Source organism: Brachypodium distachyon, chromosome 2 (assembly GCF_000005505.3).
Source record: "Brachypodium distachyon strain Bd21 chromosome 2, Brachypodium_distachyon_v3.0, whole genome shotgun sequence".
In the NCBI taxonomy this organism is placed as follows: domain Eukaryota; kingdom Viridiplantae; phylum Streptophyta; class Magnoliopsida; order Poales; family Poaceae; genus Brachypodium; species Brachypodium distachyon.
The window spans coordinates 6,692,690-6,714,922 of NC_016132.3; the positions used below are offsets into that span (position 1 = coordinate 6,692,690).

Consider the following 22,233-nt stretch of genomic DNA (forward strand, 5'->3'; position numbering starts at 1 on the left):
CCGTGAATTCCGATGTAGGACATCGACTGTAATCGAATCCATGATAGAAACAGAGTATCCTTGCTCTGCTGCTCCAATATCTGTGATCTCACAAAATTTGTACAGCAGGAAAAAAATCCCTGATTTTTTGTGCATACATATAGTTGCATATTTATCCTTATCTCTTGTAGTATCGATTACAGATGTTTATCACACATTTCACTACTGCATCAAACTCTCCACCCCGCATGCATAACAAACACATATAATTCCACGGTGTGCATTTTGGAAGGGCATTGCGGCAGGAGGATGCAAATATGCATGATGAAACTGCATATATTCATGAACTAATTATCCATCCTTGCATGTTATTCATTTACCAGTCCAGTGATACAGGGATAAATAATGTAAGTCGTTCCAACCATCTCGACAATATACACGCAACTCCCAGGCAGGCACAGTGCACGTACATGAGAGGAAAAAAACACCAGGAGATCCGTTGTCAATGCATACACCCACAGATGGACAATACATCATCAAACTGTTCTTAATAATTAATCTACACGCCCACGCGTACGTGGATATCATACGTACGTACGTGCAGACGGACGATTCGACGAGTTGAGTCACCGAGAGATCAGGGGATCATGAATCCGGCGCCGGCGGCGGAGAGTCTCAGCCGGTGGTGGCGCCGCCGCTCGCCGTGGTCGTCGCCGGTGGGACCTTGGGTATGCCTTGCTTGTGCAGCTCCGTCATGACGCTGTCCAGCGACGGGGGCTTGAGGCCGAGGGGGAGCGGCAGCCATGGCTTCACTAAAACGTCTCCGATGGCTGCGTCTATGCTCTCCTTGGACTGCATCCAGACCATGCGCAAGTGCAACGGAGAAATTAGTACAGTGATCAACAGTACTAGTACTAAGTAAATAGTGTGAAACTGTAAATAGCTAGGGTCACATTTTCCACCATAATAATAGTGGGGTTTGCTATTTCTAGCCAAGTCAGTTATTCCCTTACTCGCAAAAAAAAAAGTCAGTTATTCCCGAACAAACCAATTAAGTTCCACATAATTTGTAGGACGTGCAACTACTCAATTTCCGTTGTACAAAAATAAAATAACTTCTTACTCAACTCTCGAGCTATATCAAAATAGTAAGCAATATGAAACGACGTAAGAATGGCAGATTTAATTTTGAATATTGTTCTTGCTTGGAGATATATACTAGCTAATGTGTACAGTGTACTGTCTAGCTCGTATTGTTCTTGGCGTGCGATTAGTTAAAACTCTGATAATCATAGTGGAAAACAAATACTCCCTCCGTCCAACAAAAGATGTCTCAAGTTTTTCAAAATTTGGATGTATCTAGACATAACTTAGGGTATAGATGCATTCAAATTTACTCAAATTTAAGACATCTTTTGTTGGACGGAGGAAGTACACATTTTCGCAGTTTCTCAATGACTAGCTGTAGCTTCCAGATCAAAGTATAATGAACAACAAGACGGGCGAGATTCCATCAGCTAGCCGTGCATATATACATACCGGGTGGGCGTCGAGCTGAAGCGGCAGGCCAGCGAGCTTAATATTGCTCGGTGGCGCCGGTGATGGCACCACCGGCGGCGGGATCGGTCTGTACATGGGATGCGGCATCATCCCCGGCACCGGCGCAGCAAATCTCTGCATCTACACGGACACAGACCATCTCTCAGTCAACAAAATCCCACTTAAGCATGCAATTACTACTTCCATGTATTTGTATTCGCCTGCACATCATGCAAGTTAATGACTAACTAAAGCTGAGTACTAGCTTACCATGGCCGGAGGAGGCATCGGCGGCGGGCCGCAGGGCGTCCCCTGCGTCACTGCCTGCGGGCCCCACTTCCTCGCCGCCTGCAGAAACAAAAAAGACGAAGGAAGGAACAAGTAAATCAGTAAAAATGTTTATTACTAGCAGTGTGCAGTGCCAGTGCCAAACTGCCAAAGTAAGTACGACGACAATGGCGGAAAGCGATCTAAGCTAGAGGGTCACGTGAAGGCGAGAAGGGGGATCGACAAATGTATATGCACACGCACGTTGTACTGCTGGTGCCAGTAGGCGGGGTCCACGGGCGGCTGGTGGGCCCACGCCGGCGGCGGCGCGAGGTGGCGCGGCCAGATGGGCAGCATCTGCGGGTGCGCCGGCGCGTCGACGCCGGCGGCGGCGCTGGGGTGGCCCCACACGTGCAGCGGCCGGCAGAACGGCGGCGGCTGCGCGCCGGGGTGGTGCGCCGTTGGCGGCGGCGGCGGCGGCATCGTCCCTGGCGGAGGGAAGCCGATGGTGGGCACGACCCAGGGGCCGGCCGCGGCGCCATCGGGCTTCCTTGGTGCAACGCCGGCCGCCGCCGCGTACATCTGACGCTTCTGCGTCCAGCTCGCGGCCTCCGCCTCCCGGGCCATCAGGTGCTTCCTGTGCGACCGGTACTTCTGCACTTGCACAAGAGAGATGATTAATTAACGACTCGTTAATTGATTTCGATTGCATATTCATGCAACCGCGGATTGACTAATTAATTTGAGAGTCTTCGATCATGCACAAATGCAAACCTCGTTCTTTATATTGTAAGATGAAAAATAAGTTTTAGGCGCTGCTTATCGTTGTAAACTATAATACTACTCACTCCGATCCAAAATAAGTGCCTCAATTTTTATTGTTGTATTTAAGCCTAGTTCAAACCTAAGTTCAAAACCGCGACACTTATTTTTGGATCGGAGGCATGTTCTACCTTTGTCCAATAAAAAAAATTGAAGTTTTTTCAAGCTTTTGAAACACATATACTGTATCAACATTTACAATATCAAATAAGTATGAAATAATTAAACACGATGGGGTTATAATTCAGCAACCGCAAGCTGACCCTGAAGAACTCACATCTATCTTTATAAAAAAACACTCACATCTCCCTGGCGCCAAAGCGCGCGCGCACGAAAATTCATACTCTGAGCTAAGCTAGTACCACTACCATACCAGGCTGCAGGCAGGCAGGACCGGGCTGCAGCTAGCAGCTGGAGTACCTGCATGCATGCACGGGTACGCGCTTAGCTAGGTTGCTAATCGGGAGGCGACATGGCACGCGGCCGCCGCTGACTAAGCTCGTGGCCGGCCGCCCACAGCCCCGCTAGCTTATTAGCTTGGCGCGTCCCCTTTGCACGGTTTGGGCAATGGAATATATCCCCCCCTCTCCCAAGTCCCAAACCCAAGATCTCTCTGTCCATCCATGCATGCATTTTGCAGCCAAGCCGTGCATGCATGGGGTCGGGCACAACCTGCATGTGTCCAGTGCTTTCGCTTTTTACCGTCTCGTCGCCTGCCTGCATGCACCATGCATGTCGTGGGTAAAAGATGCTGTGTCATATGGGATTATTTCACGGGTCGGATCACGTGCATGCATGGCATGGCGTACAGTATCAGTATGTCACCCATGCATGTCTACATGTATATGTACTGGTTAATAATGCTGTGGATGTACAGGCCGGGACGACGACGACTATCAGTTGGCCGCCATGCCTGAACAGACGTACATATGTTGCCCAGATCTGACTCCCGATCGACCGTGTACGTACGCGTGTGCATGTGCCTTAGCGCTGTCCGGCCATGCATTGTACCCCTCAAATAAGTGACATAGATTCACATGTTATTGACCTCCTAGATGCCCTGCAGCTTCTATACCATTTTTATATAAATTCACGTCATTTATTTTCAGACGGAGAGCAGGTGATTTTACTTAAAAATTGTACTACATGCCGCGATTTGCTTGTATATGCAGGGCCTGCATTTATATATTTGGGCGCCCCGCCGGCGGCGTGTGGTGTGTATAATTACTGACTATGCATCGTCTGTGCAGTACCTGGAGATGGCTGGCGATGTTGTGGCGCGTGAGGGAGTACTCGTTGCCCATGAGCTCCAGGATCCGGGACGGCACCGCCTTGTCGATCCCCAGCTGCTCCACCGCCTGCACGAACCGTCGGTGCAGCTCCGGCGTCCAGTCCACCTGCGCGAGGTTCATCCATATATAATTAATTAAATATTTAATTAAAGGGTAGTAATTATCAACCTTCTAGTTAACCACAAACACATGTTGGCTATATAATTCAGCAAATCCCGCTAGTTAACTGCATGCAGCAGTAATGTTGATGCTTTGGGCGTGGTTATGTCTCATGCGTCAGATTTTTAAGCAAAGACTTAAATCTCAGTTGACGCATCGGAATCGTTCATTAAGATCTTGATGTCAACCCCACCTATCTCTCTTCTATCATGGTGCCACCATTTGGATAAGATTCGACTGATTTTTAACTAAAAAGCAGACGACTTTTTGGACAAAATCGATATTTTAATTTTTCTTGCCACATTTTAAAAAATAACTTCGAAAAAAAAACATACACACATTCTTTAAAATACAGAAAGGAGGGAGTAATTTCTTACTCCGGGGTTTTACACCCGAGTTGTCGCGCACGCAGTACTACTAGGCACTAGCTAGCTAGAGCTACAGCTAGACAAATCAAGATATCAGAGACAAGACTGTAGCGCATGCAAGTTGCACCGAAATAAAGGAGCAAAGAGCAGGAACGCTAGCTGCTGGTGCATGAGTTACCACCACTGTTACCGTGCGCTTCCCGTGACACACCCCCACGGCGCCCGGCCCTGTCTCTCTCCTCCTCCCCGAGATCCATCCTATCCAAACATCCATCCATCCATCCATATCGCCGGAAAAAAGAGCTACATGCACGGGGATTTCCGCGGCCTCTTCATTGCCTCCGCGCAGCAACACATTTCGGTGCAAATAAAGCTCCGTCGACGCAACAACGCCGGAGCACCTAGCACAGCTATCTAGCAGCAGGCAGCTGAGCGGCTCGTCGTCGGCTAGCTAGCTTAGCTTAGCTCCTCGATCGTGGAGCCAAGCATCAGGGATTTGCAGGGGGGCGGCCTCGTGCTGCTACTACGTACTCCTCGCTACAGCTAGGTCTCCCGTGATTTCTTTCTTTCTCGGGTCCTGCGTCAGTCAGATCAGATCTGCTGCTACCCCGGATATAGTTCGCAGGATATGTCGTCCTAGAAGGATTGTGTCAGTCAGAGTTAACACTTACCGTGACCTGCTCTCGAATCGTGACGCGCAGATGGATATGTTGGACGACTCTCATGAACTATCTTCGTCTTTCGATCGTTCTTTCTCCCTTTTTAATGTGCTTAAGTTTAAAAGTATGCATATATGGAGCGCGCGTGTGGAGCTAGCTAGGGCTTGTGAGAGGTATATATATATATATATGGAAGTACCTTGACCTTACGCCTTCCATGGGAGCTCTTGCCCGCCACGGCTGCCGACGGCGTCTTCGTGGACGTCCTCTTGCTCTGCCCCTCCGCCGACGCCGAGGACGACTTGTTGTCAGACGCGGCGGCCGCCGCGGAGTCCTCCGTCGATGTCACGGCGCTGGAGACAGCCTCATCGCCCGCCACGACGTTGTTGTTATGCTTCTTCTCATCTTTTTCATCTTCCAACAACACTTCCAACTTCTCATCCTTGTGATTCTCGTCTCGCGGTAATTCCATGTCCATGCTGTCGCCCCCTAATTCTGCTTCTACCCCGACCTCCATGGCCTTGGTAACCGCCTCGTCGTCGACAGCACTTCCCCATCGTCCGTCCTCCAGCGAGGGCTCGTCCGGGGAGGAAGAGGAGGCGAAGTCGAGGGCGAGGAGGTCGGCGGAGTCGACCTCGAGGTCCGGGAGGATGTCCCCGTCGACGTGGAAGAAGGGCATGTCGCACGTGCTGAAGTCGATGAAGTCCAGCAGGAAGTCGTCGTCGTCCACGCCGCCGGATTCAGGGAACCCGAGCCCGACATGGCTGTGGTCGCCGCCGAGGCCGAGGCCAAACACCTGGTCCGCCTTAGGGCTTCGTAGCGAGGCCACCTCCAGCATCCCAAATCCCCTCTCGTAGAGCAGCAGAGACGAGAAATTCACAAGCGGGAGTAATTAATCGATCCGTGTCAAGTATATATACCACGACAAATCTCAGCTTGCTGGTAGAGATATGGATAGATATAGATTCAGCTACTGGCTTGAGCCACTGGATCGATCAATTACGGTGTGGTTGTAGGAAACGCTGGACTTGGCAGGAGAGCAAGATTGGCAGTGCGCTGCATGGGGAGGAAGCTAGAGAGCTGTTGCGCTCTAATGGAGATCTCTCTCTCTCCCTCTCTGGCTAATGGATAGGAAGAAGGGAGGGGAGTGAGAGCAATGGGGATGGACTAGCTAGTTTGGTGGCGATTTGGGAGTATTAGAGGACGCACGTCCACCACAAACCTCCTCGAGATTTCTCTCTCTGCGTACTGCCTCCCTGCTTTATAGGGTCTCTCTCCATCGCTCCCTTCTTTCTCTCTCATAGTCATAGGGTTCCCCTCTCACCACACACGCTGCTCTCTCTGTACATTGTACACCGACTGCCAGCGATTCTGTAGGCACATGACACTAGTTAGGGCTCTGGGTGTTTCATCTGGTTTAAGATATGTATATCTCAGTCACGCTGCCCTGCCGACTGAATTTGACTGCTGGCGGCTTGCTGCCAGAGAAAATAATTCTTCTCTTCTCTCATCTATGACTATGCACGCCATGTTGCTGGGCGATTTGTCGCGCGCTATATTCTACGTAACTTATTGCTACTCATCATTGTTATGTACGGCCGGCACCAGTGTTATATATTCCAGTGATTGTTTCATTTGAATTTGTGTTTTCAAACTCATGATCCACGATGCTGGAAAATTAAGTTGTGGGCATGAATAGGCTGGGTTTTGCTTACCGCCCGGTAACCACATTTACCAAGCAAAAAGTACTGAATTACTTTGAAATGTTGAATTTAAAAGCTTGCTATGTGGATAAATTATCTTGTATGACAAAAAGGATTGAATTCAAAATGTATTTTAAAATTTTCGGGCGATAACCGAGCGGTATTTTTGACAAAAAGGATTGAATGAACAAATGTATTCTTTTTTCATTTGGTAGCGTATCATGTTGAGTAGAATATATATCATAGGGATAGTATAATTTGGTCCAACCGTTGTCGTAATCGAGCTTAGGTCCCTCCATTCAACTCTAATTTTAGGAAATATTTTAGGTTATAAAACCATATATACATATTTGGTCCCTTACCCGGTTAAAGTGACTTTGGGGATGTCATATCTCCATTTCGATAGAGGTCCCATGTTTGACCGTTGACCCATTGCCACATAGGCATCCTACTCAGCTCTAAGCCATCTAAATCCACACATGCGTCCTCTCTCCTTCCCTTCCATCACCTAGGCAGGATTGCCGGTTGTGGAAAGGTCACCAATAGTGCCGCATGCATGCCTAACATTTGCATGCCTCTCTAATTATGACGCGGTTAAAATTTAACTAATAAATGTTGAGTAAGAGATGACATGTTGTAATATATGGTCCACCTTTTTCCAACAACTCGATCATTTAGGTGAACTGGTTAGGAGCATCAATCCAACGTGACACCCGTACATTGGAGAAAAAGTTAACCATTCTCCACGTCAATCAACAATTACCCTACGTGGTTTTGCTAAAAGAAAGGCAAAATCACTCCAATGGTACATACCCTTGGATGCCCTGGCTGCCGGCTTTCATTCAGTCATTCGATTGAAACTGCCCTTGAACACTTTTATTCTCCACTATTGACAAATGTAATTTCAATCCAACTCCAAAACCAGTACCCATGACATTTGGTACACCTCTTCAGTTACCTGCGTCTGCCACCATACATGTTTGCCGATTCGATAAAACAACGTAATAATTTTGCAGGGTTCGAACTATTATTTTGAAGATCACGACGATGTCTGACCGCGCACAGAATTCATATTTGGTCCCTACTGTATCAGACGTATACTTGGGATGCATTGGAGTTTGGGCGCAACCAATTTGAAAACGGTCGCATAGGATCTCTTAAGCCGGTTTGGGTGGCGCGTTGTACAATAGGCCAAGAGTGTTATTTGTTTCTAGCTTGTTGATCTATGGTGTTGTAACAACTAGAATCTGAATGATTTTATTTCTAATAATATAAAAGTTGTGTGCATCAATCGATGCATAGAGTGGAGGCTTGTCCACTTTTCGAAAAAAATAAAGACAGCTATTTTTTGAAAAGAAGTAATTAAATATCTTGTCACGGTTAGTGCCGGTCCCAACCACGAAACAATAATGCAGATTGGGTTCCCGTGTCGATCGAAACCTAGCTAGAAACCCAAGCAAAGCGCTCTCACTTACTTGCGTGAAAGGCATGTACGAGCATAGCACTGTTTAGGCACGCGCAAAGGCCCATATCCATCGGTACGTAGATCCAGTCGTTCTTCCAGCTGCACAAAGGCAGATCAGTGACGCATCAACAGCATGTCAGCATGCATATATAGGCATCCGCAGCGGTCGATGCATCAGCTCTTTTTTCTTTGGCAAATGCAAGAGTACTGGCCCACGAGTCTCCGATTGCATGCAGCTCGATGGGTCGACGGCCGGGCGCCCGCGGCCGGTATATGTTGAACATTCCACGTGACGTACGATCGAGCGCTTACCGGGGGCACATGCATATGCATGCATCGACGACCCTAGTGTTAAAAGCGTGCCACCGTGCTGCATTCGGGCATTCGGCGTGCTGGTGATAACCAAACTCAAAAGCAAAGGCTGCTAAGATCGATTTCGATCAATACTGGACGTAGGACTGCCGCCGGACTATGTATTCAGTGCCGGTCCTATGTAGCTGGCCGGTCCACGGTGGGGGTTCGAGGGAAAATAACACGTGGACCAAAAAAAACCGTTTCGGATTGAGGCAGTGACGATATATGTATCTGGTTTTAAAGTTAGAGAACAAGTAAACGAGTACGGGATTTTGTTAAGGGACGAAAAATGAACTTTCCAATAACTTGGAAGATGAAAAAAAATTACTTTTCTCAAGAAAAATCACATTTCCAACAATAACTAGCTAGCATCGTAGTTACTTCGCGCGCAAAAATACGACATCGTAGTTACCGGCATTAGATTTATCTTTTCATGTTTTTCGTTTCGTGTTTCGGATTTGGACTTAACATCGGTGGCCTTCTCTTTTCGCCATTTACATAGAGCAACGTACCCAGGTCGCTGTAACCTCGCGGTCGCGGTGTGCTGAAAATGTCGCTGCTTAGACAGCAAATGTGACACCATCGTCGGAAGAGGAAGGTCGCCATAGCTCGAGAAGATTTTTTTTTTTTTTACACACATGCCGATCGAGGATCCAGCTAGAGAAAGAAGAAGCAATTAAACATGCATGAGGAAACCCGACGGTTGTTGAATTGAAAACCGTGGATCGATCGACCCTTGAATTTAATAGTTTCATGTGAATGAAATCGATCCCAAAAGGCAAATTAAAGCGTCCTTACATTTTTCCTGGTCCACACAGTACTAATGATGGTACGCACCCGACCGGCCCTTTGTCCATTCCGTATGTATGAAGCCTACGGGCACACCGCCGGTAGCCAGGCATCCCAGAGAGGGACTCGTGAGCGGGCCGGAGATGGAGCCAAAGAGGGCGGGACAGCGACGGGCATGCATACATACATAGCAGCCGGAGTCTGTCCGCGGCGTAGCGAGGGACCTGTACTTGTCTTTTTTCACGCAGAAATGTCTTCTCTTCTGCCCGTGCGCCCGGTCCTTCGATCTTTTGCGTGGCGGACGTTGCTCCCTGCGGCTTGCGCGCGGGCGCGCCGGATCGATCTTGCGGTAAAACGTAACTACTGTACGGTGGTGTGGAACAAACTTGCGAGTGGCTGGCGCAAGATGCGCATCTGGGTACGTACGTGAGCGGCCGGCTTTCTTTCAAATCGGCGCGGCACGTCGATGGGCGTGTGTGACTCGTTCTGGGAGCTCATGATTCGGCGCGTGGACGACTCGCGCGAGCTTCGGCATATCCGGGGGCGCGAGCCCACGGGTTCGATCGGATAATATTGGTTGACACGCTGGGGATTGATGCTGCGCACCGTACCGACCAATTAGAACCCTCACCCTTTTTTTCGAATCTTGATTCGCAGAGATCGACGCCCCCGGCCGGCCAGGCCCCCCACCCAAAACAAATCTTCCATTTTGAACAAACCAAAGTATATATTTTTCAGTAACCAAGTACAGTACTTACAACCATATGCGCATATATATATATATATATATATGCATTCCGTTCGTATACGTGCATGTATGCCAAACGTATAATACTCCAAGTATGTGCCTAGATCATATGGTGTATATACACGTACGTGCGCACGTATGATTAGGCCGGAGTCGTCGTGTAATCATCTCGATCGATCGACAAGCCTCCGGCATATGAACAGTAGCCCCTGCAGTATCATATACGTACGTGTTCCAATTTTCAACCATGCACCCACGCTGCGTGTTGTGCAGGAGTCACAAACTCACAACAACAGGCCGGGCGGGGCCGCGGGACATGCATGTGGTGGTGATCGATGTGGATGTTCGTGAATAAGACGAGCCAAATAGCTTTGCATATATATAGTTGCGTATCGTCGTTGCCCGGCCATGCATGGCCATCTCGTGTCGGATCGAGGCTCACATGCATGAAGTAATTAATAAATGAACTTCGTGACAATGAGATTTAGACGAAAAGTCAGAAAAGCGGCCGGAATGTTTTCTTTACAAAACACAATCAGGAGTGTGTCTAAGAGAGACACACACAATCGGGAGTTTGTCTAAAGAAAACACGATCAGGAGAGAAACCGGAAAGTACTGGGAAATTTTCAGAAAATTAGGGGGGTTAGGAAAATAAAAACAGAAAAGACATATAAAACAATAAAATATCAGGAAATCCACTAAAAATCAGGAATTTAAATATCAAATAAATTTTTTGAGGGAAAATGAAGCATTGTGGGAAGCCTAAGAATAACTCAACAAAAATCACAATTCTCTTGAATAAAAGGGAATATATTCGATAGAAACTTAATAATTGAATTAACATAAAGATTTGCTAGTTTTTTTACCCTTTTTAATAGATTTTCGATTGTTTCGATCTTCTCTAAATTTCATGAATTGGCAAGACTTTTGATTATGTCCGTCGCAGTTTCTATTTTCTTGTCTATTTAAAAAATTAACATTGAAATGAAGATTTGACTGACGCATTTGTGTAACCTCTATCATGCTATTCCCATATACAACTGTTTTCGTAATTTTTAATAGTATGCAAAGTGAATTTCAATAGGAAGATAACGTACAATTTACAGATGGCAAGGTTTGGTAGGGGTCTAACCAACAAAAGCCCTCTGGCAGGCGGACTACTCGCCGAAGAAAACATGACAAGGTCATGAGTCACAACAGCTAGGAAGCCTCTTGCCGGTGATGACATGAGATTTTTCTTCTTTTAGATATTCCACATAACAGAGATGAGGTTTCCATTGCGTGCTTGAGATATGTGCCTCTACAAGGCATTGCCAGGACTTCCTGCACCATTTCTTGATGATCTATTGATCTGAAATGTGTGCCGCCTTAGACCGAGGGGTGGGGGTGCGGGGGGTTAAAGGGGCAAAGACCTACATTCAACATGCTCTAGAAACGAGTTGTGAGAAGGTACATTATTTGCTAACGTGAGAGACCAACTCATCATTGGTGAGGCAAAGGTGGCTGATCGGGTTAGATATGTGTCCAAATTCCTCATCACCATAAATGTATAAAGTATTAAACGATTAGGATTTTTTTTTTCACCAAGAAATAAGGATCAATTATCAGAAGAGCTTGCATTTTGGCTTAGCTTCTGTCTCTTCCAGATCTTTTCTGATCCAAAGTTGCTTTGTTTGGCTAATGAACTGAGCTACGTAGCGGAGGAAGCTATATATGTGCCCCTCAAGGTTATCCAGTTCCAGCGGACGGAGAGTCAGGCGGGAGGTTGTAATTGCGCAGTTTGAAGGAGGTTCTATCTTAAAGGTCTACAAACTTGAGAATGGGATTGAACTTTGAAGGCAAATCAGAGGCGGTGGGACCGATCTGCTTCTCCGGTGGGCATCTCAGAGCAGGAGCACGAAGAGTAATAAGGACAGATCCCCAATCTCCGTCTAGTTTAGAGGTTAAGATAGGGATATGATCGGAGTAATAAATCGTGACACGATTGATATATAGTCCATGCAGGAAACAAAACTAGACTTTTCTTCAACTCGATCGGTGCACAACATCTCGCTTTCCGCCGGCCTTATCGACTTGTAGCTCCCTTGCAAGGGAAAGAGAAAACGCCGACGAGAGCTGACTCGTGAGTCGTGACAAGGTCATGGCTGATATATGGGCTAGCCGCAAACTTTCCCCAATCAATGAAACACCCGCGGCAGGCACCGCAAATACGTGCGAGTACATGCCCCATCTCTCAACGGGCAGAAACACGGAAACGACGGAAAAAGACCCGCGCCGGACGGTCGCCATCAGGCCGTGTGTGCCCGGCCAGCGCTCCGCCCGCGGGACCGACCGACCGATGTCGATGCGGCTCTACACGCGCGCCGGGGGCCGTGTACGTAGTGTACACGTATTATACGGTATTTATTATTTAACCCGCTACAGCAGATGCTACCGGAGAAAACGAGAAATTATCGTGCGCCCGACAGGTTTGGCCTGGCGCGTCGCCGGGCTTATGTGCGCGCACACAGACACAGCTAGCGCGGTGTCATTTTCCCCTTGTAACGTTTTTGGCCGCGGGAATCTTTCGTTTTCGTTCGTGCCCCCGTTTTGTGGCGCTGGACGACCGGGGCCTCTGTGTGTGTGTGTGTGTGTGTTTTACGGGGGAGATATGTACTGGAAAATCAGGATACGTACCGGTCGAACCGTGGACTCTTTTGCCTCCGAGAGGGAAGTTTCATCCTATTTTCTCATGGTTTTGTTGTAGGCCTTGTAAACCTATATGGACGGGGACTTGGCGAAGGATCTAGACAGCTGAAAAACGGAATTAAGGACCGTGGCGTGTGGGATGGTTAGCTGAGTATATGCTCTGGCTAGAACTGAACTTAGGACCAAGGACTCCGTTTGTTTTTATTATTGAGCAACGCTGAAATCTACAACCACGCGCGCAGATACCTTGTGGTTTACCCTGTTTTTATGCTTGAGTGTGGGGCGCTAGATAGCCATCTCCGTGTTGTAAAATCTTCAGTGTCCAAAGTGCATTTTTCCCCCTTCTGGTTTGCAATCTTTTAGTAATTTTTTTTTTGAGCGGTGCAATCTTTTAATTGGGTGGGTTGATCATGGCCGCCAGCACCTGCGGCCTGCGTAAGTCCAAAGCCCAGCCCACGTTGTCTTTTAAGACTTAGCCCAGGCCATATAGACTAGTGCGCGGACCAGTCGGTCCAAGCCAACCGAGGAGCCGAAGCGAGGGTCAAAAAGCCCACTGACCCAGCACTCTGCCACGCAATCCGTTCGGTTCCTCTCCACTACCGAAGTGGAGTTCCCACGCCACGCACGTCTGCCCGTTCGAGTTCAACAGCGTTACTTTCTTAGCAACCGTTCCGTTTCGTTTTTGGGGCCTTCCGACAAGTACGCCGCGCCCTGAAGACTGAAGAAGATCCACCGGCCCATCGATGGGGTCGGACGACGACGACGACTGGCGGTGCCGGCCGCTGGGGTTCCTGATCGGGCTGCCGTTCGCCGTCCTCTCGCTCGCTCTCTCCCTCGCCGGCGCCCTCGTCTGGCTTCTCGGGTGCGCGCCCGCCCGCCCTCTTTGTTAATTTTTGCTCGATCCTTCTCGACTTCTGTATCGATTTTTGTTTCTCTTCTTCTTCAGCTTGTCACGCGCAATTCAACGTGCGTGTTTGCGGTGCTGTGAACTGAACTCCTGTGTGTTGTTATATGTTGTAGGTCGGCGGTGAGCTGCGTGTGCCCGTGCTGCGTGTGCTGCGCGGCGGCGGCGAACCTGGCGGTGGAGCTCGTCCAGATGCCGGTCAAGGTCGTGCGCTGGTTCATCAGGCTGATCCCCTGCTAGCCCTGCTAAATGAGGCTTCTGATAAATTAGTACAGCGCCAAGTTCAAATTCCTTCCTCATTTTGTAGCAGTAATTTTCTTGTCTTTTCTTCGTTTATTACTTCTTCTCCTAGCACGTGTGACGGGAGAGCTTGTCGTCCTAGGGCTTTGAAAGGAAACCATATATGTACTTACGCTGGAGACTTGAGTCCGAACTGAACTACTCCGTATATATCACCTGAACTTCAGAACTTGAACGCCTTTTCTTGTTTGGCCTCATCTACGACGGCAAATTTGCTGTTCGGTCTGCATGTTTTAACTCATCTGTGGATGTCAGATTTTTGCCCGTGTGACGCAATACTAAGCAAGTGTAGTGCAGTGTCAGGCTCCAGCTATCTTCAGTTAATTAGCAAGTGTCGATTCTTCAGTAAGAAAGTGTCCGGTTCTTCAGTCTTCAAGGCCGAAATGAAGCGGTATCAAATCGCAGAATCTGGAGCATTCAAGCAGTATATCCAAAGGCGGAGATTGAATTACCCAAAAGAGAGTTACTAGTTGCAGAAATAAAAACACACCGAATTTGCAACATAATCTGTGTATAGATAATTAAAATCAATCGAAGAAATCCATTACAATTTACAAGTGGTGGTGTACTGACATACTGTAGTGTGCGTATAACTTGTTAATTCACCGTGATTCATCATTTATTTTTCGCGTGCATTACGTACTAACAAAGTAAACAATCCCCAGACGACGCATATAGGCATCAGAGCTCATCATGGTGCTCGGCCTCGGCGGCGGCATGCTTGGGGTTGGGCGAGGTCTTGACAGGGTAAGACGCCTCCATGGCGATGCCGCAGAGGCCCTCCTTGTCCGCCACATCACGCTTCATCCTGATATACCCTTTCTCCCCCCATTCCTCGCCCCACGAGTTCTTGACGATCCAGTACTTGGTCCCGTCCACGGTGACCCCGTACCCGACGGCCGCCACGCCATGGTCGAGCTCAGTCCCGCACTTACCCGCGAACACGCCCTCCGAGTAGAACTGGAAGTGCGAGCCGCCGGCCTCGATGGCCACGGCCACGGGCTGCGCCGCCACGGCCTTCTTCAGCGCCGTCTCGTCGTTCCTCGGCACGTCCTCGTACCCGTCGATGCTGACCACGGCTGCCGCGGCCTTCTTGCTGTTGCAGCTGCTGCTCTGCCGGGCCCTGTACGGGTAGGACTTCTCGGCGGCCACCCCGCCGTGCTTGGCGATGTAGCTGAAGGCGTCGTCCATGAGCCCGCCGTCGCAGCCGGCGTTGGTCTTGGTGTCGCAGTCCACGAGCTGCTGTTCTGAGAGTGAGGTGAGGTTGTTCGTCCGGATCGCGTTGATGCCTTCCACGGCGGCGATCGTCGAGAATGCCCAGCAGCTGCCGCACTGCCCTTGGTCCTTGACCCCCGTCACGGCCCCCTTCTCCCGCCAGTCCACCGACGTCGGCAATGCGCCGCCGTGCGTGAACGACGATCCCTTGTCGTCGTCGTCGTCGTTGTTGTTGGCAGCGCGGGGCTTGAACATGCGGTGGTGGGAGACGCGGGAGGAGGCGTAGGAGCGGCGGAACTCGTCGGAGGTGAGGTCGGCGAAGCGGTTGAGGCGGAGCTTGTAGGGCGCGTCGCGGCGGAGGTTGAACTCGTGGACGAGGCGCGCGTTCTCGCGGAACACGTTGAAGCGACGGGATTTCTCCGCGAGGTCGCGGGACACCGTGTGCCGCGCGCGCCACCGCTCGTAGAGCGCCCACAGGGACTCCTCTGACGCCAGGTCCGACTCGCCGAAGTCCATGGCGCTCGCCGGCGCCGGGGACGTCGCCAGCAGCAGCAGCACCAGCGCGCCGGCCATGGCCAGCCCGGACGCGAGCACCAGCGCTCTCGCCATGATCTCGATCGGAATGCTAGCTAGGCAGAGCTTCGATCGAGTGCGCGTGCTATATAGCTAAGCTCGAGCTGGGTATGTTGTGAAGATATGGTGGTGGGCATGGGGATCGATCAGCTGGTGCTTATATAGTGGTGGCAAGCACGACTAGTGACCATGGATCGATCGATATCACTGCCTTAGATTCGGTAGATGTTGCATGCAAGAATCAATTGTAAGGTGCACGTTGCTTGCGGGAAACATCTTTGCCGATTGATTATTGGTCGTCATGTACTAGTACTGGATAAAATTGGTGGTTCGCAATTCACACTACTGCGTAGAGTACTGTACAACAATCCATCGTTGTTCACCGATCACTAGCTAGTAGATGCACATCTATGTTGTGTGACGTCAGCTATGCCGCCTCGCTTTTGGGGCGAGAAAAACCTGTGCTTTTAGTTGCTTGAATTCTTTTTTAAATCTCGTCCGTTTCTAAATTCTTGTCGCTGTTTTAGTTTAAATTTATGCTAAAATAACGATAAAAATTTAGGAACGGAATGAGTACATGGACTAAAACTACACTATTTGAAGGCGCACGACTACCCTGAAATGCCATTTTAGTTTCTATTTTGTAGTCCGTATGTACCGTATGCCATATGCTGACTTGGAGTCGATGACGTTGATGCAAAATGAGCTAACGACGGCCGCGAGAACCCAAGATTCAGTAGCGCACGACTACCCTGAGAAGCCTCGTTGATGTCGTGTTACCTAGTCATGATTTGTTCACAGACTACACTCCATTGATCCTATTCTTCCGTCTCATAATTTTGTCGAAATATTACATGTATTTAAACGCTTTGTAGAATAGATATATCATTTTTTTTACAAATTTGAGACAAAAATTATGAAACAGAGTGAGTACATAATTTCTCAAAGAAAACAAGTTGTTTAATTATCTCCCCAGCCGCTTATTTCGAACTGTGCCTTTGGTGCGTGCCTTTTCTTGTATAGAATATCAGGTAATTTCTCGACAGACGCGAGCGAGATCGAGCAATGTGTACAGGTCTCCATCGGTTAGGGAATTAATGGTCGGTGTCCGGCCGTGTGGTTAGCCTTAGCCTTAACTGGCGACGCGTTTACGCTGCCGTCCAAATGTACGAAATTAGCTGAACCTTTCATCGATCGCTTCTAATCGGGGATGAACCAGTTGTGCGATCTGACGCAACTGGGAATCATCTACGGATGCGTTATTCAGATTCCCATTGCCATTGGCACCAATAACTGGGTACAGACATCTTGCGCTTGCATGTGCTCTCGATCTCTCCGTGGAAAGAAAAACAGGGACATGAATTGCAGGAGCAGAGAAGCACCTGAAAATAGAAAGTGTTGTTCCCATTGGCAATCTTGCAACAGTGGAGGTAGCTAGTGCTCTGAGTACGTGGTTTTGCTTGTGCTGGTAGCTCCTAATTGCGTACACATGTCTCCTGATTAAACAAGCAACAATCTGAGTACTAAGTACAGTAGGTCGTTAATCAGGGAAAGTGGAGTAACTTCTGTACTCTGTGCGAAGCTTTAAGCATGGGTCGCATTAATTGATGGAGCTAATTAAGACGATCGACGCGCATGTCATGTCGCATTGGCGTGTCACCACGCACCTTTAGCTAGGTGCGAGGTGCGTGGCTGATTTCGCAAAGGTGAAATTCGCAAGCAACGGGAAAGAGTACTGCAAGCACAAGCCAAAGCTAATATTGGTCCTGGATGGATCCAACGGTGTTCGATCGATCCATTTCTTCTTGCATGCGGGCGACACGAGTTAACCACGGAAGCAAATTAAGTCACCTGATGACACGTTTTCGTCGCAATCCCGTCGAGGCAGGGTGACCCGGTGAATTGGTGTAGGGTATTTTTTTTTTGTGCTGTCAGCGAAGGGGATCGCACGAGAGGATACCATGATACCATCCTGGCCGTAGATCGACCCACCAGAACACCCCGTCGTGCGAGAACACGTTCGCGCAGAACCACGGCTAGTGGGGCATGGGGAACGGCAGCGTCTTCTTGACCCGGAGGCGGGAGTAGCCGTCGTAGCAGAGGATGGCGACGCTTTCGCCGGCGCGCGTGTAATCGTGGGCGCCGCCGTGGGTTGGGTGCTTCGTGCTTGACTGGTTTACGGTCTCTGGGTGCGCGAGGACGCGGCGGCTGCGGACGTTGACCGCGTCCCGGACGTAGTACCTCGGCCTGTCGCCGCCGAGAGGGTCTGTGGCGCGGCCATGGGCGATGGAGAAGAGAAGACAGCCGGATGCGTCCGCGGCGAGAACGAAGGGAATGCACTCGGGGGAGAAGTGGCGCCGCGGGCTATGTCCGTCAGGATCGTGGACATGGAGAGCGCCGTTCCCAAATCCCACGCACGTCCTGCCCCGTTCGAGTTCACGGCATTTTCTAGCAAACCGTCTTTTGGTTTTGGCTTTGATTTTGCTGGACTTCCAACACAAGTACGACGCCGCCGCGCGGAAGACAACGGTGCAGAGAGGAAAAACCGACTGATGGAGACGGATGCGCACGGCGATGGCTACCAGTGCCTCTCCTGTGTCGTGATCCCGATGCCGTTCGCTGACCTCGCGCTCGCCAGTGCCCTCGTCTGGCTCCTCCTCGATCGGGTGCGCAGAGCAGAGCTCAGTAAGGAAATCAGCCTTAAACTGAGCTTGAGCCGCCCCATACACCGCAATCAAAGACCACCTAAAGCCATCTGCTTTAGATTTGAAACCAAACTTAACAAAATAGTCTCCAGCCTCAACCGAGGTAACCTCCAAAGTTGTACAATTAATACCCGATAACATCCCCTGACTGACCATGCGAAGAAAGACAATGCCAAGCAAAATTTAAGCCACCACCAATATGATTAAAAAAACCGGCCGAAAAATGAGCTCGCCCTGTCTCAGAAAGCGCCACAAAATCAAGATTATGTAAACAAGCCATGTCAGCCAAGAAGTCGTGTTTAGCCAAGTCTCTAAGACCTCTGCTATTGCAAAAAAATCGTTTCATTTCGAAACAATTATTCTAAGACCTTGGTCTGCCTCGATCCCATGGGAATTCCTTTAGATCGAGGTGGAGGTCGACAAACAGAGCCTCCTCCTCCCCATCCCCATATGATAAATCCTTACATAAATGTTCAGCCGAATCTAGTGCAAGACAATTAGAACCACTAGGGAATTTTTCAACTTGCTTACTACGAATAGTATTAAAAGATGCATCCAAACGATCAATCTCAGTGTCTTTAATCAGATGAATAGAACTAGCAACTTTAGTACTATTCCTACCCAGAGAGACACCAATATTCTCCATATTAGAAATAAATTTATCATCCGAAATAGAAAGAATAGAATTATCAAAATCAACAGACATACTTGTAAACATCTCCAAGTTGCGGATCTTGGCCAGTCACATGGCCTTGTTAATGGACGCCTCATCCGCGTCCCCCTTGGCGGCCAACCGCGCATTGAAACAGGAAGATGGCGGATACGCATGCCACCTGCGCGCATGCTCGCCAACCACAGCAGCTAGGAAGGAAGTGGGAGCCGCCTGCCCCACTCCCCCTTCCCCCGAGGAAGGCCTCACCAACGGAGGAAACTCCACGACAGCCGCAAGCTGGACTCCGTGGGCGAGAAAGGAGACAGCAGCTCAGGCGCACACGGCAGAACCGACGACGGCAAGGGTGACCGTGAGGGAGAGCCACGTGACGACGCTGGCCTCACCCCCAGCCGCGAGCCCAACTCCACATCGTCCACATGGACTAGCACCAATGCCACCTGCACAAGTGAGGAGGGCACCTCCTGCACCGACTAGGGCAAAGCTGCATGCGCAGGCGCCATGGACAGCACAGCAACCTGCGAGGAAGCTAGCTCCGGCAACCTCTCTGAAGCCGCATGCACCGGCGAGGGTGGCATCGCCGCCACCGGTACCTCCTGTACCGACAGGTGTGGAGCTGCCACCTGCGCCACTGATGCCGCAGTGCGAACACCGGGGCCACCTGCCCTAGAGCGCCAGCCACCGGCGCCTCCAACCCAGGCCGAGAAGCGAGCAGCGCAACTGACTCCACCATGGCCTTCGGAGAAGAAGCAACCTGCAGAGAGATGGGCGGCACACAACCATCCTCAGTGTTCCAGCCTTTTCAGAAAATCACTCCAGAAGACAGCGCACCAGACTTGCTCGCCAGAGGCGTCGAGGTAGACTCAGTCAGGCCCTTCGTTGGCTAAAACAATAGAGAAGACCGGGAGCGCTTTCCAAACCGATCATCACTATCCTTTTTATCATCCACCATATCATCCAGCATGTCATCATCATCATCATCATTGAACTCATTGTCATCATCTTTGCGTGATCATCATCACTAATATCCGTCTCACCGGAAAGATTCCGCCTGGAAAGTAAGTTTGTACGCTACTCCCTTGTGGCCTAAATCAGTGCCTGAAGGAATTTTTTTGCTAGCCACATCAACACAGATGCGACCCACCTCATGTTGGCGAGAAAACGGCATATCAATATCGACAGTGGCTCCAAGAAGGGATCCCAGCCCCCAAATAGCCCGATAATTGAACAAATCATCAGGAATATTACCGATTCGCACCCAAATCCTATGAAACACGTAGGCAGCGATCGAGGCCGAAGTCCACTCCTCACCCTTGATAAGCACCTGTGAACCTGGCACTTGGATAGCACCAACTCTAATCAGCCTCTGCATCTCACCTCAAGTCGGGAACACCATCGAGAAAGCAGACACTCCATGTGGCCTCGTGACCAACTGGAAGTTGGGCACCGGAATCAGACGCTCCAATTCCTCCACAACCCTCTTCACAGAAAGCGATCCTCCTTCCACAAGGATCAGACCCTTCCTGTTTCCCTCTACCTTTGGTGGAACACAAGCCTCCTCCGGCAGTTCAAAAAAGAATAAATCATCCGAGACCGTGCCACATGACCGGACGGTAAGCTTCGGAAGTCGAGGGAGTTCACAGTCTGCAGAACAATGATCAGCTTTTGCACAATAATCACATAAGCCAGCAGTGCACATGGTGGAGAGATGGCCCTTCTGTTCGCAACGGAGGCAACGATAGCAAGCCAAAGGGTTATCAGGAGCGGCAGCATGTACCCCAGCCGAAGCAGCCGCTGAAGCCACAGGAACCGGAGCCGACCGGAGCCGAGGTACCAACAACGGCCGGTTCAGAAGAAGAAGCCCCCAAGCTTGAAGAAGAAGCATGCACCAGGCCAGCCAACGCAGCCACAGGAGCAGTCGCCGGGGGAGGAATGATCATCGGCGTACTCGCCAGAGGAGGTGCCGACAACACAGCAACTTGCATTTGCTGGCCGCCAGCCAACCCAGCCAGCACCTGCTGGCCGTCAGCCAGTACAGCCTGCACCTGCAGCCCCGCCAGCGACCACGCCACCGCCAACCGACGCCCCCTCGCCCTGCTGGTGCCCCGAGCCACGACCCCAACCACGCCTACAGCGATTATTGTAAAAACGCCCGCGTGGAGGATCATGCCGGAAGCTACGGCCACAGCCACCGCCTCCGCCATAGCCGCCACCATAGAACCCACCATATCCGCCACTATAGGCGCCGCCTTGGTATCCACCATATCCACCATAGTCATGGCGGTACCCGCCTCCGTAAAACCCGCGGAAGCCCGCACCGTAGCTGCCATAGAAGTCACCTTGCGCCGCTGCGACGCCGCCTCCAGCACCACCCACTGCAACAAAGGAAGGAGCTGCACCACCCCCCTGGATCGCAGGAGCAGCGCCACCTCCCTGGAACGCAGGAGCAGCGCCACCACCCTGGAACGCTGGAGCAGAAGCAGCCGCCGCCACATAGCCACCGCCGCCACCGGAAGCCGGAGGGCCAGCAAGGAGGACACCGCCGGTCTAACCCTGGACGCCGCCCATCGGCACAGCAGTAACAGCACCACTGCCAGGCCCACGCCGGCGCCCGCAGCCTGGCCGCCGCCACCCTGAACGCCGCCGAGAGAAGGATCCATCCGCTTGACAGAAACAACTCGAGCGGCGAGCCCTACCACTCTTCCGCGTGGAAAAATCCTCACGTCATGTTGGGCCGCACCAGTTACCTGGGCCCTGAACTTGCTTTATTTCATTCCAGTCATGCCCGAAATCTGCGTTGGGCACTTGGGCCCCTGCTTGGATTCCTCTGTTTTCTCTTAACTAGATTCCTCTGTTTTTGCTGCCCTGCTTTTAGTCCACCGGTCTGTGAACACCCTCGAATGTGCGTAGAAGGGTTTCGGGCGCGCTTGGGAGGCAGCCCAAGCCCACGAGATTCGAAATCCGCTGATTGCGCTGCACACGCAACAGGCATCGGCAGACTCGGCGAAGATGGCCGCCGCCGACGGCGCGAGAC

General features: G+C 50.4%; 3 protein-coding genes across 4 annotated transcripts; 1 reads left to right on the forward strand and 2 right to left on the reverse strand.

Annotated features, from left to right (window-relative positions):
* Positions 1-301: 301 nt before the first annotated feature.
* Positions 302-6,335, reverse strand: LOC100821188 (probable transcription factor GLK2). Of its 2 annotated transcripts, none has more exons than XM_010232371.3 (6): positions 5,291-6,335; positions 3,861-4,004; positions 2,050-2,439; positions 1,789-1,866; positions 1,519-1,659; positions 302-831 (listed from the first exon to the last, which is right to left on the reverse strand). In XM_010232371.3, the coding sequence occupies exons 1-6, from the start codon at positions 5,921-5,923 to the stop codon at positions 655-657; spliced, it is 1,563 nt and encodes a 520-aa protein (XP_010230673.1). In that variant the 5' UTR covers positions 5,924-6,335; the 3' UTR covers positions 302-654. The 2 variants fall into 2 exon arrangements, with proteins under 2 accessions (XP_010230673.1, XP_003565554.1); XM_003565506.4 differs by having other exon boundaries at positions 5,285-6,334.
* A 6,555-nt stretch (positions 6,336-12,890) lies between these two features.
* On the forward strand, positions 12,891-14,226 carry LOC100821485. Its single transcript, XM_003565507.4, has 2 exons — positions 12,891-13,694; positions 13,853-14,226. The coding sequence occupies exons 1-2, from the start codon at positions 13,576-13,578 to the stop codon at positions 13,974-13,976; spliced, it is 243 nt and encodes an 80-aa protein (XP_003565555.1). The 5' UTR covers positions 12,891-13,575; the 3' UTR covers positions 13,977-14,226.
* Positions 14,227-14,530: 304 nt separating this feature from the next.
* LOC100827974 (thiol protease SEN102) lies at positions 14,531-15,963 on the reverse strand. Its single transcript, XM_003566169.4, has one exon. The coding sequence runs from the start codon at positions 15,858-15,860 to the stop codon at positions 14,718-14,720; it is 1,143 nt and encodes a 380-aa protein (XP_003566217.1). The 5' UTR covers positions 15,861-15,963; the 3' UTR covers positions 14,531-14,717.
* Positions 15,964-22,233: the final 6,270 nt, after the last annotated feature.